Raw genomic sequence first — 14542 nt, forward strand, 5'->3', positions numbered from 1 at the left:
CTCACATGGGGATCCTCCACTGTCTCACACGAGGATCCTCTCTGTCTCACACAGGGATCCTCTATCACTGTCTCACAAGGGGATCCTCTCACTGTCTCACACGAAGATCTTCTCACTGTTTCACAAGAGTATCAGTAATATATTTAATAACATTCTTGAATTCAAAGTTTCTTTTTTTTAAAGAGAGTCAGGGTCTTATGCATTAATGTCCTCAAATGTGCTACGTAGCTAAGATGCCACTCACTTCTGGAATTATGAGCATGCACCACCATGTCCAGTTTATGCACTGCTTGGGGATGGAACCCAGGGCTTTGTGCGTGCCGGACAAGAGCCCTACCAGCTGAGCCACTTCCCCACCCCTCAAAGACTCAATCTGCTTAGGGTTTTTTTCTTTGTCAACCAAGTGGATGAATCTCAGTTTCGATAACTCTCTTGGGAATCTAAACCCAAGACCCAAGATCATTTACACAAACTAAAAGGTGGTGCTCCCAGGCTCGGCAGAGGGATACACACGATCCATATAGGGGACCTTGAGTACATCTCCTCTAAGTGTTTTAGAGAGCCAGGGCATTCAAAGTTAATGGAGGTTGGTTTGCAGTCTTTAGCGTTTTTCTTTAAAACACTCTCAGCTAGGTTTCGATTTTCCTGCACTGGGTGAGTGGGAGGCTTCTGAGGCAGCCTCCTTCCAGTCACTCAGGGAACCATGGCATCTGGGAACCATGGCATCTGGGTGCAGATTGCGGGAGGTGCGCTCTTTCTGCAGCACTGCATAGATGCATGTTGGTTGTTCAGTGCTCATGAGGTGAACAAAGATTTCCGGTAAAGGTCTACCTTGAGACAGAATGAAGAGACTCCACATCATCCCCATTGTCTTAGTCACCCTTCTGTTGCTATAACAAAACAAACACTATGACCTCCTATAGGGCAACTCATATAGAAGAAAGTATTTAATTGGGGGCTTGCAGTTTTATAGGGTCATGGCAGGAAGCAGACAGGTATTCTGCTGGAGCAGTAGCTGGGAGCTTTATATCCTGATCAGGAGGGAGGGGTGGGGGGAGGGGGAGAAAGATTTGCTTGCCTCTGAGTACTGGGATTATAGGTGTGCACCAACATGCTAGGTTTATTCAGTACTGGGGATCGAACCCAGAGCTTTGTGCACGATAGGTAGGCACTCTACCGAGCCACATTCCTAGTCCATCTCACTTGGTGCACTGAGGACAAGCTGAGATCTCTCCTTTTCTTTGTCGTGTTTTCCCGCTAGCGTGAGCACCGTCCACTAGTCATCATTGCTGGCTGCTTCCTTTCATGATTCTGGCTGCTGTACTGGAACCACAGCACGGAGGGACTTTGATGGACGGTCTCAGTCTGTCACTCCTCATCATGACCCATGTCCACCTTACACTTACAAAACCGCACATGTTCCTCCAGTGTGGGGTTTATAAAGCAGGAAGCATGAGCGCCGGCAAAGTGTACGCATGCGCTGTAGCAACCTTCAGAGGGGGCTCTTTTTTCTTTAGATGGAATTTCACCCCGGAGTGAGGTGTTTATCCTCACCCCACTGTAACCTCAACGACATTGCCACATTCCCCCAGTCTTCTTGATTTTCTTGGCTGGAGTTTTAAGGAGTAACTTTTTACTACATATCAATAAATTTCTTCACGCCACAAGCAGCACGATATCCTCCAGCAGGATTCGTCAGAGGAACTGGGGAAACGATGCCTGAAAGAGCACAGATTCTGCGGTTGGAGCATGCAATGACCACAAAACTCATGGAAGGACACTGAGGTCTCCTCGATTGATAGATGGCTCCTACATTCCTCCCCCCCCCCCCCCAATCAGCTCATCAAAGTCAGTACATTTTCATTGTGGCTTCAGAGAGCTCCTGGTCCCACAATGCTCTGACCTCTGAGAATCCATTCTCTGCAGCACCCTCACCCTCGAGGTTTTTACTGGATGCTTTCATTGCACCGCTGAATCTGATTGGCTTGATCTGGGCCTGTACTGTGTTGGCGAATCTGATTGGCTTCATCTTTAAAGGTAAGCTGAGGTCTGACTTCTGGAGTGGAGAGGTAAGAGTGAGACCTAGGAAGATATCCAAAGTGCTTTAGACGATCATAAATATCTAAGCTGTCCACTTCAGCGCGTATCAGACCCGTTTGTGAGCAGCGGCCCTGTGAGGAGGGTGCCCAGCTCAGTGAGAAGACACACAGTTCTGAACGTATCCCCACTGGATGGATCGATCACTCCAGGGAACTGGTATCCGGCAACAGCTTCTGATTCTAAATAATGACTTCTTTCTCAATGTCAAAATTGCAGGGCCGGGTACCACTAATGTTAACAGATTAGGTAATGGTTTGCCCGCCCCCCCCCCCGGTCTTTTTGTTGTTCTGGGGACCGAATTCAAAGCATTATGGATGCCAGTCAAACACTCTAACACTTAAGTTTTAATGCTTAGCCCAGTAAACGGTCTATTCCATAAAAATCTAAAAATCCATATATTCAGGATATCTTTGAAAACAAGATCTACCTCTTCTAGGAAAAATTACAACTTGAAACTCGCAAGAGATGACTATATATTTGGCCCAGAGTGTGGCTTACTAGACTGCATGTCCTTTGGGCCGGTTCCTAAGGCTTTGCACAGAAGAAAAGCTAAAATTTGGAGTCATGGCGCCACCTGGTGACAAAATGCAGTTATTCAGGAGACGGGCCCACAGAGCTACAGTTTATGCGAGGCGTTTGATATTAGGCACAGGAAGAAGAAATGCGAACACGAATATGGGCTCTGGAACACTGTTACTGAACAAATGCACCAGCAGCTATCTCGTATCTCACAATACTCTCTAGTCCTTAAATATGCCGCCATTTAATTGTCCATACATCAGTTTACCCATTAATGAGCAGGCAAGATCGGCTTCCCTTGGTGCCCCTGGCTTAGCAGAAGAGAAATAGCTCCCAAGGAAACGGGCAGAGAGCTATAGAGTCGCTTGCAGGGGTGAAAGTGTTTAAGAGAAGTGGATCAGTAAGTTGGTGCCGCTGTAACAAGGAACCCCGCGACCCGGTTATTGGTAATTCCTAAGCAACAGAGATGAACTTCGCACAGTTGTGGAGGTGAACAAGTCCAATGTCAAGCAAGGTGCTGGAAGGTTCTATGCCTGGAGAGGGGTCTGGCCTTTTCATCCAAGAGGCCTGTGTCCTTCCCATTCTGGGAGCTGTCAGATGAAAGAACTAGTGCCTGACTGCAGTGGTCAGTGGGGATTTTGGTGGCATGCTGACTGGACTAAGAGTATCTTTGATTCCTCCACGTTCCTCCAAGTGGCCCCTCACACTCCTGAACGTAACCCCATCCCCCACCCTCCCGGGTGGGATAAACTCATTGTTTCACTAAATTGAACTCGTGTGGCATCCTTACTTGGTTCCATCATCGCTTTCCTTTCTAGGGTGAGCAGATGTTTGTCCATGTCTCTCCAGGGAAAAGTGCTACCCGAAGATCAGAGAGGGAGGCGCGCCTTGGTTTGGAATTTTAGTTTGACCGGTCCTACGTGCAGTGGGGAGGTACGAGGATTTCAAACCCTGTCAGGACAAAATAGCTTACAAACATCTTTGAGTCAGATACAAACAGGATAAGATGAAAAGACGTCCAAAACATTGGGAAATGGGCTTGGATGCCTGAGAATTCAGTCATAGTCCTTGGGTGCCCCCTGCAGGCAGATGATCAAATTACTTCCTGCTAGCGAGATCTGTGGCTCCTGCCACTCAGACTTTTCCTCTTCAACCCCAGGGAACGCAGGACCTTGGGGGAGGGGCACTTGCGCGAGCGCACACGCACGCGCACACACACTGTCACAAAACGACAAATATGCTCATCATCCCTGTGTGACGCAGTCTAAAAGCTAGGACAAGCCTGGACAACATTCACTTCCAATGGAATTTGTTTTCTCTTTCTTTTTCGTGCCTCTCTGGTGGCGTTCTCCTGACGAAAGCTGCATGTGTTTCCCTTGCTGGGACAGTCAGCCACATTTACACTAACCACCCTCTCTGACACACTATCCTTATTTAACGGGTTGTTTGTGGTCTGTCTCCTGTCAGTAGACAGCAAGGTGCTGGGGGACGGGGTACTTTATCTGTTTGACATGCAGCATCCCCAGTGTCTGGTGTCTTTTCGGTCCAGTCAACATGCCACTAACTACAGATTCTCCATGACCACTGCAGCCAGACACTAGCTCTCCCTTCTGAGTCTGGTCTAAGGGTTACAGAGTTCAGGACTGGGGTTTGCGGTATATACAAATGAGTTCCTCAAAAGTGGTGCCACCGTAGTAATTCCAGGTCCAGAGATTTGACTCTGTATGTGCAACTGCTAAGTAGCAGAGTGCAAACGGCAAACCTTCCTCAGGAGGGTGTTAGGACTTCACTCTGTGGAGTCCAAGTTCATTATATCCAGAGGGCTTGATGGTATGCAAGCAATGAGCAGGATTGCATTGTAACGATAGGAGATAGATTGTAACCAAATGGGCACATGCATTATACATTAGAACAGCGGTTCTCAACCTGTGGGCCGTGATCCTTTTGGAAAGTCGAATGGCCCTCCCACCCAGGTCAAGTATCAGACATCCTGCATGTCTGGCATTTACGTTACAATGTATAACAATAGCAAAATTACTGTTGTAAAGTAGCAATGAAATAATTTAATGGTTGGGAGTCACCACAACGTGAGGAACTGTATTAAAGGGTCACATTAGGAAGGTTGAGACCCACTGCGTCATAAGCAGACAGGCGAGATCTGCCCCTCTTCCCCTCCTTGGCATGCCCTTGTGCTTGAAGCCATAGGAGGGACTGGCAGAGATGCAAGAGCGCCCAGCCGTGCTTTTACTGTCCTGCGGCTCACACCTGGTCCTCCCTGTCCCTTGGTAAATGAGACAATGGCCCATACCCCAATACTCTAAGCTCTTCTGCCCTCAGACCTCCGACTTTCTGAGAGCAAAGTCTTGGCTACCGAAGTTAACAATGGCCCTGGTTACTAAGGAAGCTCGGTGCCCACTGGGCCCTGTGTGGGCAGTCTTCCCAGGCTAACATATTTGAGCGAGTGGAAGACATATTTCTGAACCAATTTAATTTTAAACACATAAAAGAATTCATTTCAGTTGCACATGATGGAGCACGCCTCTGATCCTAGCGCTTGGAGAGCAGAGGCAGGAAGATCTCTGTGAGTTTCAGGCCAGCTTGGTCTACACAGCTAGTTCCAGGACAGCTAGGATTACATTGCAAGACCCTGTCTCTAAATATAAATAGCCAAGCAACCGTCCAGTAAGCTATTATCTAAGCATTTAAGTTTGTTATAGCGCTCTAGGTCAGTGGTTCTCAACCTATAGATCGGGAGCCCTTTACAGAAGCCGCCTAATACTATCAGAAAATAGATATTTATTGACATTATGACCCAGCACCGTAGCAAATTTACATAATGAAGTAGCAACAAAACTACTTTTTATGGTTGGGGGGGGCACTACAACATTTAACTGTATTAAAGGGTCTCAGCACTAGGAAGATTGAGAACCACTGCTCTGGATCTTTTTGGGTGTCACCTACCTTTGGCTTCATCTATTCCTGGCTGATCCCCTAGTGTCCCCTGCAGTGATCAGTGGCATACAAGCTAAGATCAACTTCAAGAGTGGCCTTCAGCTTGTAGCTTCGCCAGCACTGGGTTTTTATGTGGTAGGGGCTGTAGATCGAACTCAGGTCCCCATGCTTGAGTGCAAATACTTGACCAAATGATTTACCAAATACTTTGCCGAAGCCACGCCCTTACCCTCCTTAGCTTCTCTCTAGGTTGTTGAATAAATGGAAAAAGAATTTCTTAAGCTTCCCATTCCACACAGCTGGGTGGTACCCAGCGCTCCCCCTGCTGGCCGTGGCTGGGATCTCGGGCCCGACTATTGGCCGCTTTTGGTATTTATGCCGGCCGAGAGGGAAGCTGCCTGTCCCTTTAATTGGAAGATACCAAGTGTTTCCAGGGCATAGTTTTTTTTCCTGAGTCCTTGCCCTGGGAATTTATAGTTCAGAGACACAGATAGCAGCAGTGTTGAGATAGTGCTGTGCGTTAGGGGGGAGTCTGGCTCAGCAGGGCTCGAGAGGGACCTCGGGGGGTGACGCACGCCCGAGTGGTTTTCCCCCGCGCCCCGTGGTTCAGTCCAAGATGGCGGCCACCATGAAGAAGGCGGTGAGTGCGGCGGGGCCGGGGTCCGAGGAGCCGTGGGCCGGGGCGTGTGAGGAGACGCGGGGCGCTGGGGGCCGGGGTCTGAGGAGGTGAGGGATGCGCGGGGCCGGGGCCCGCGCTGGGTACAGGGGTGCTTCTGTCCGCTCCGCTCGCCGTCAGGGCAACCGCCTCACCTGCTCAGGGTCGTGCATCTCCTCGGGCACCGGGTCGGGCTCCGCATCCCGGGCCGTCTGCTACCGCATCCCGGGGCGTCGTCTGCTACCGCACCTCTGTGCTCCGCCCCGGACCGCTCCGGTCGGTCCACGCTCCGTGCACCGAGTGTCTAATTGACGTTGAGAGCAGTCGGCCCGAGCGAGCGCGGTGGCTCTCCGGGCTTTTCCCAGCCATTAGGAAGGACACGGGTCCCCACGCTCTGCCCCGCACACTTCACAGCCAGCCAGCCAGCCAGCCATTCCTTTGGTGACTCATCTGGTGAGATGCTGGGTCTGGTGATTTTTGTTTGGTCAAATTAGAGCTCTTTATCATTTTTAAAACGACGTCCGATCCTTGTTCATGGGGCTCGGTGTGATGTCTTATCACACTTTTGAAAGACACGGACTTGTGTGTGTGTGTGTGTGTGTGTACACACCAGACTGGTCCACGGCTTCCTATGCAGTCAGAGATGATTTTGAATTTCTGACTCTCCTGCCTCCACTTTCCAGGTGCTGGAATCACCGGTGTGTGCCACTACCCCTGGCTTTTGGTGTGCTGGTGTGGTGGACCCAGGGCTTCATGCATGACAGGCAGTAGACATGGCTATGCAACCCTTTCAACCAATATTTTGAAACTTGAGCTAAATTTGAGCCACCAACTTAAGTTAAACTTCCATGTGGGTTTTTATAACCTAAACGTGTTTCCAGGAGTGCAGGTGTATCTAATACAGGGAAAGAATTGCAGAGGAGGGGAAAAAAAAAAAAGAACAAACAAGCAAACAGCTGATAGCTATTGGGGCTTCACAGTGTGTTCGGACAGTTCTTAGCATTTGCTAATTATTTTGATCTGCTGTGTCAACCTTTTGGGAGATTCTGTATTTATTCACTTTTAGCTGAAGAGGAAACTGAAGCGCAGAAGAAAAGCTGTGATTTAAAGAGCATTTGCACTCCAGGCTCCTGTCTGTCTGTCTCTCTGCCTCTGCCTCTCTCAGGCTCCTTGTCTGTCTGTCTCTCTGTTTCTCTGTGTGTGTGTTAGTGTGTGTGTCTCCCCCCCACCCCACCCCGGGCTCCTTGTCTGTCTGTCCGTTTGCCTGTCTGTCTCTGATGAGAGGCGCTTGGCTGAAGACAGTTGCTTTCACTCTACTTTGTAAGGCCCCTGTAGAATGCCTTTGTGTTCTCGCTGTTGGCACCGTGTAGTCAGTGCTTCTGACCACTGAAGGTTGATGCTCAGCATCCCAGTTCATTAAGAGGGAATGGCTGCTGAGCCTGGGGAGGCTTCAGAGTTCGAAAGAGCCCCTCGCCCTGGTCTGTCACCCACAAATTATTACACGGTAGCAGAGTACAGTCCGGGGCCACGGTGATTTGGCCAGGTAGGAACAGGTTCATTTTGCCTCTCTTGTTAGACTGTGCTCTCAGCTGTGGGTTACACTGGTCAGTTCCACGATAAACATTGTCCTTGCTTTTGCTTTTCTGAGACAAGGTCTCACTGTGTAGCATTTGCTGGTCTGGAACTCTTAAGAGATCTGACTGTCAGCTGAAATTGTGGAGAGCTTTTTGGCTGGGGACCCAGATCTCAGTACCTGAACTTGGAATAGAGTATGGTTTATTTCCTCTTAACAATCCCATAAGGTGTTACTGAGGCCAGGGTGTAGTCAGGGTCCAGGGCAGCTTACTTTCTTCTTGAATTTGGAGCAAGTCATGTCTTGTATAACTAGCAGAATTCCCTTAACTCTACAGTGATCCTTTTTGCCATTCTGCCTTCATTTCTCACATAGCCCAGGCTGGCCTCAAACTCACTATGCAGCTGAGGATGACCTTGAATTGTTAATCCTCCTGCCTCCGCCTCCCAGGGGCCAAGTGGCTTCTGGTGGCTGCTGTTTGTCAGGGCTATGTCGGGAAATGCCTGCTTTGGAAAAAGCAAAAACAGCCAACTTCCAGCACTCTTTGATGTCAAAATATCTGAGTCTGATCTATCGTAATTTAGATTCTAATTCAGAAATCTTTCACCAGTGTTGCTTGTCAGGCAGGCCCTACTAGGGCCTCTCACCTGAGTTGCTTTTAAAGTCCTCGTGGTGACAGACACACCTGAAAATGCATCCTAGGGCTTGGGGGCTCTGTAAACTCCCGAGTTAAGAAGGGAGTCCTCGAGGTTTTCTGGGAGATTGATAATTCTCGTAGGCAAAGCACCAGGATACAGGTCTCACCGTCTTCGTGTCTGTTGAGTGTCTGCTGCTCGCCTCTGTGCTGTCTGTGCTCTGCGCTGTGCACACATGGTGGGGCGGACTCTGACCATACGCATTAGGGCTGATGTCAGGCTTGGGGCATGCGCAGTTGCTTGTTGGGATGAGAGCCTAGATTCCAACACCTGTCTATCTGGGCCACTGAGCCTTGCCTCGAGACTATAGGTTACCCTACAACCTCTGGAGAAGTTTGCGTATGCACACTTTATGCCATAGCTTCCAGGGGACCAGGAATGGGTGGAGTGTGGATCTGTGAACTCCTGCCTTTGGCAGAATAGCCAGCCGTTCTTACTGACCTTCATTTATTAATTCCAATATGGTGTATTATCTATAATGTTGTTATAAATCTGTAGCTTCAGTGAGAGCCTTTTCTTTGTTAAAGGTTTTATTTTTGTTTGTGTATATGTGTGTGTTCCTGTGTGTATATGCCATGTGTTTGCACACATGTGCATGAATGTGCCCGCAGAAGCCAGATGAAGGCCTCAGATCCCCTGGAGCTGGAGTCCCAGCCAGTTGTGAGCCACTTAATGTGGGACCTGAAAACCGAACCCAGATCGTTTGAAAGAGCACTAAGTGCTCTAAGCCACAGGGTATTTCCCCAGCGCCACGAGGTTTTGGCAACAGGATTTCTCTATGCATCTAAAGCTAGCTTCAAACTGGTAATCCTCCTGCCTCAGCCTCATGTGCTGAGAGGTGTGTCATGTCAGCTAGTAGGGCCTCTCTGTAGTCCTTTCAGGCCTTGTCAAGTACACTTGTTCTTTACTAAGACACTGGAAGGAATGTGTAGTGTTTAATTTTCTTTTCTAGTATATTGAAACCCCTATAAGAATTGGAACAGTCTGAGAACGTCCAGCCACGTCCTCTGTCTGAACAGGAACTCTTGTACTTACAGGCATAGGTATGCTTGACCCTGGCCAAATTATCTAAACCCTGCAGTCTCTGGTCATCTATGAAGCGGTGATATTGGTGATGCCCTCATAAGACTCTGGGGCTAGTGTTCTAAGCGTGCAGTAGGACCTCAGGCTGTGTTAGCCATTTTTGTTATTTTATAGATGCTTTGTTGTCTAATACCCAGCTTTGTCTGCAGATTTAAGCATATCAAATATTAAATATGGAACTCAATTTTCATTACCCTATAGTGGATTCCCAACCTTAAAATAAATACAGAATTTTAAGTGTATGGAGTGGAGCCATCGACACGTATGATGACTTAGCCAGCTTATTAGATTGAAAGTTGGAGAAATGGTCTTATTTTTATCAGCACAGTATACCCATATGCATTTTACCCCAGAAACAATCTCTGCAATATGGTCACTAAGGGCGTTTGACCATGGAACATTTTGCTTGCTGGAAATATCTTAGGGAAACAGTGTCCCAGCTTGGGAAATTCTGCCTTTTGGGCAAGTGGCTTTTATTATCATTATCATTATCATTTTGGTTTTCTATGACAGGGTTTCACTGTGTAGCACTGCCTGTCCTGGAACGCACTCTGAGGACCAGGCTGTCCTCAAACTCAGAGATCTGCCTGCTTCTGCCTTCCAAGTGCTAGGATTAAAGGCTTGTGACACCACCAACTTTAAAAAAAATGTTATTATTGGGACGTTTATTAACTACTTTTTATATTTCAAGCATTTGCTCATGAATGATTCTATTGAATAATGGGAGAGATTGTAGAGTCGTGAGCAGATCGTAAGTGTGACACGTTTGTGATATCTTATGGCCTGTGCCCCTCGGCTGTCTTCGGGTGAGGAGAGTGCTTGGTTCTTTGTCACAGTGTAAGATACCAGAGTGTAACTGCTCCATCGAAATTAAAAAAAAAAAAAATTAAACATCTTTTTCAGGCTGCAGAAGACGTGAATGTTACTTTCGAAGATCAGCAAAAAATAAACAAATTTGCTCGGAATACGAGTCGAATCACAGAGCTAAAGGAGGAAATAGAAGTGAAGAAGGTACTGGATACGTACGTCTGCTCTACGTCTGTACTGTAGCCCTTAGGCCTGACCATCAGCAGCTGTCAGCTTCCTCATGGGCTCCTTGCCCCTGGTGACAATGTCCAGTTAGCTAATAAAAAGTCTGTGTTTGTTGGTTTGAGACAGGGTCTTCCTTTGTCAAACTGTCCGACAATTTACCATGTAGTCCAGGCTATCCTCAGACTCCTAATTCTCCTGCTTCAGCCTCCTGAAGCGTATGGGTATAGGTGACTGAGGTGTGGGACGCTGAGACCAGCACAAGAAGTCATTTGTGCTCTTAAGAGAGGTACGGTAACAGTGAGTGAGGCCATTGGGTCCAGGGCAGGTTTTCCCGGTGCAGTTCTGTAGCCGTGCCTGCGAATCTGGCTGCAGGTAAAACTGCATCCGTGTCTACTGATGCTGGAGCAGACTTAGGGATGCATGCTGATGCCGCGTGTCTGTAACTCTCCAGGCCTATGCTCAGCTCTGTCTCGTGTAGTTCTCGGGGACACACTTTAAAGCTACCTAGAGGGTAGAGGCTGTCGTGCTGGCTCCTAAGCAAGTCCATGTGACACGTCTCTGTGTCTGACACTAACTGCTATACGCCGGTCCCCAGAGAGCCCAGGTCCCTGCGTAAGAGCCTGCTCTCGCGTCTGTGAGGAAATCCTGAGCGTGTCTCCATAGTTGTTCTCTTGCCTGATAGAAACATCTCCAGAACTTAGAGGACGCCTGTGATGACATCATGCTGGCAGATGACGACTGCTTAATGATTCCCTACCAGATCGGAGACGTTTTCATCAGCCACTCTCAAGAAGAAACACAGGAAATGTTAGAAGATGCAAAGGTATGTGGGAATCTTGCCTCGGGCAAAGATTTTCAAGTTGGGAAGTTTATCATTACAGAGAATGCATAATTACAGGTGCAGGGTAGTAACGGGGGAGGCTCTGCTGACAGGCACGGCCCTGAGCACCCTGCCAGGGGGGTTCTCGTTAATCCAAATAGCAGTCCATCAGTAGCACGGTTTAAACTGAGGAGCCAGAAGCTCAGAGAGGCCGAGGCTTCCCCAAATGGCACATGCCCGCCGTCTTCTGGCCCCCAGAGCTTTGCTTCTGCTGCCGATGTTGAGATGCTGTAGTGTACTGCAAAGTGAAGAGAGCCCCTGGGTCTGCACTGTCCGCTGTCCTGTCTGTCAGTGAGGAGCCTGTTCCTCTGTTAGAGCCCTCTCCTCCTCGTCCCCTCCCCATCTGTGTAACTGCTGCACACGTGGCTCACCGTGGGAGGAGCACTTTCTCTAATGCTCATTTATCCACTCATTGATACGGAGCAACACAGGCCTCCAGCACACCACTGTCCTAGGATTTGTTTGAGGCCATCTTAATGTTGTGATGGGCATTGATTTGCTTACAGTGGCCTTATTAGCATTAATTTGTTTCTGATATCATGCTGTAGTAATGTTTTGGTGAGTGGGCGAGCGATCTTAGACATAAGTCTTGGTTCAGGGTTAGAAACTTGTGTTGTTCAACACTTGATCAAGAAGCTTGATCATGGCTGGGATTGTGGCAGGATTTCCCCGTAATTAATTGATTAGATAATAAAGATAACGAGAAGCCAATCACTGGATGAGGAGGAGGTGGGCCTTCCGGGTCCCAGAAAGGAAGAGGGAACACAGGAGAAGGGAACGGCCTTTTTGAACAGAGAGGCGGGAACAAAGCAAATGAGATGAAGGCCGGGGACTGTTAGATCTGGGGGCGGAATCCACCAGGACCAGCCACGGGAAGACTTCTGACAGAACAGTTGATGAGTTTAGGACAGTAGACTCCAAGCCCAGCGGTTGTGTTATCTGTTGGTTCTAAACTAAGGTGGCCGGGTGTTTTCTATTTCCCTGGGACTCTGGGTGAGCCAGAGGGAAAGAACTTAGCCGAGGCGGAATTCAGCCAGGCTTTGGGACGGGAAGATCGGGCAAGGACTGAGCTCCAGGGGAAAGGCAGAGCGAGGGCAGGCGAGAGCGCACCCACAGCTTCCCGCGGGGACCAAGACAGGGGTCTCCGGGCTCTGTTGAGGCAGAGCCAGCATTGGTGGGAGAGGCCTTGACAAGGGGAAGCATTGCTGTCTCGGGCTTTGTACCTGGCTGGGAATAGGCCGGTGCCTGGCCTGCGATAACATAGATTGGTTTCTAATTATTACATGCAGCACGGGCTCAGGCTGTGTGTGTGATATTAACGCCGGGTGTCTTCCAGCCACCCAGTGTGTGAGAACTCAGTGACAGCTGCCCCAATATTGTTGCTTTGCTAGCTTTCTAACTTAAAGTGATAGGTCTCTGTTTCAGATTTCTAAAACCAAACTTCCCACTGATTAAATCTATATCTGATAAACCTTGAGAAGGGGCTGGTGTGATGGCTCGGTGGTTATGAGTGCTGGCTGTGTTCCCAGCACCCACATCTCCTGTGACTGTGGCTCCAGGGACAGCCTCTTGAGAGTTGTCGGGCATTGCACTCATGGACAAACACACACTCATACACACACATAAATAAAAGCAGAAAAATAGGGGCTGGAGCGTGGCTCAGAGGTTAAGAGTCCTGGTTGCTTTTCTCAAGGCCCCAAGTTCAAATCCCAGCAGAGGCTGAAGCGGCAGCCACAGCCGCAGCATGAGCTGGTGTTGGCTGAGGTAAGTGCTGCCCATTCCAGCCTTGGCCTTTGATCTGATTATTGTTATTCTGCTCCAGACCAGTTTAGAGTTTTGTACCTCAGATTCTTGCCATTATTCCAGACTCTGTACTCATAGGTCATCCAGCTGAAGCTAATTAATTTCAACTCTTTCTTTTCCAGAAAACTTTGCAAGAAGAGATTGATGCCTTAGAGTCCAGAGTGGCGTCCATCCAGCGGGTGTTAGCCGACCTGAAGGTGCAGCTATACGCGAAATTTGGCAGCAACATAAACCTCGAGGCAGATGAAAGCTAAACATTTTATAATACTTTTTTTTTATCTTGTTTTAATAAACTTGAATATTGTCTTAAATGATAATTTCCCTTCTCCAAATGAAACAAAAGGAAAACTTTCTTTTTTAAGAATTTTCATTTAATTAATGGAAACGCCTATTTTCACATGTCTTGCTTATTTATTTTATATTTTTAAAAGAAGACAGTGTTCATGTATGTATTTTGCATAATGATTGTATCAATTTTAGGAGCTTTATGTCATGTTATTAAAATCGGTTAAACAGTCTCTGTCTCTATATTATTATTTTAGAGTTCTGTTTTCCATTTTCGTTCTTAAGAAACCGTAGTATCCGACAGAGATGGTTCAATGGCTGAGCGTGCTCGCTGTCAACCCCAGTGGCTGAGTTTGATCTCTGAGAGCTGCGTTGTAGAAGAAACAGTTTCTACAAGTTATCCTCTGACCGCCACATGAACACACAAGTGCACAATCACGCACACGCACACTCCGATAATGTGGTGAAGTAGCTGCTGAGATTCCCACAAGAGGAAGGGTCTTTCTCTTTTATTTTTAAAGATTTGTTTATTATTTTTATTCGTGTGTGTGTGACTCTGAGTGTTCTGTGTTGGCGCCCATGGTGCCAGACTGAGGCACAGGCTGGTGAGGCACAGGCTGGATTTGGGTGCTGGGGACTAAACCCAGGTTTTCTGCAAGAGCATAGCCAGCTCTCCGGCCTCCAAGGAAAAGTTTAAGATAGGATCTCACTATGTAGTCCTCAACATGTAGACGAGGCTGGCTTTGAACTCAAGACCCACCTGCCTCTGCCTCCTGAGGACCAGGATTAAAGGTGTGTGACATCATACCACCTGACTTCAGAGGCTGCTGGTGACGCCCGAGTGAGGCCCAGCCTACACCTCCTGCATGGCTTACTTCACAGTCAAAGCACTGTCGCTTGCTAACAATACGTGTAACCTGGAGTCTTAGGCCTATGTAACACATGTATCCGTTACAGATATTGGT

The 14542-nt window shown here is 48.2% G+C and overlaps 1 protein-coding gene and 1 long non-coding RNA gene across 4 annotated transcripts in view; one reads left to right on the forward strand and one right to left on the reverse strand.

Annotated features, from left to right (window-relative positions):
- Nucleotides 1-6669, reverse strand: part of Gm16796 (predicted gene, 16796) — a 12571-nt gene extending 5902 nt beyond the window's left edge. The window contains exon 1 of the long non-coding RNA NR_040367.1: nt 5581-6669. This is a non-coding gene — a long non-coding RNA (predicted gene, 16796). The remainder of the gene's footprint in view (nt 1-5580) is intronic.
- Nucleotides 1-13812, forward strand: part of Pfdn4 (prefoldin 4) — a 22643-nt gene extending 8831 nt beyond the window's left edge. Inside the window, exons 1-4 of one of the 3 annotated variants that reach the window (NM_001110152.2) lie at nt 5972-6211; nt 10481-10588; nt 11292-11432; nt 13415-13812. In NM_001110152.2, the coding sequence (NP_001103622.1) occupies nt 6188-6211; nt 10481-10588; nt 11292-11432; nt 13415-13546 (405 nt within the window). In that variant the 5' untranslated portion in view covers nt 5972-6187 and the 3' untranslated portion in view covers nt 13547-13812. Of the gene's footprint in view, nt 1-5971; nt 6212-10480; nt 10589-11291; nt 11433-13414 lie in introns of those variants that run through there. The other 2 variants (NM_001199902.1, NM_001013369.2) reach the window with 2 other exon arrangements.
- The last annotated feature ends 730 nt before the right edge of the window (nt 13813-14542 follow it).

This window comes from Mus musculus, chromosome 2 (assembly GCF_000001635.26).
Source record: "Mus musculus strain C57BL/6J chromosome 2, GRCm38.p6 C57BL/6J".
In the NCBI taxonomy this organism is placed as follows: Eukaryota; Metazoa; Chordata; class Mammalia; order Rodentia; family Muridae; genus Mus; species Mus musculus.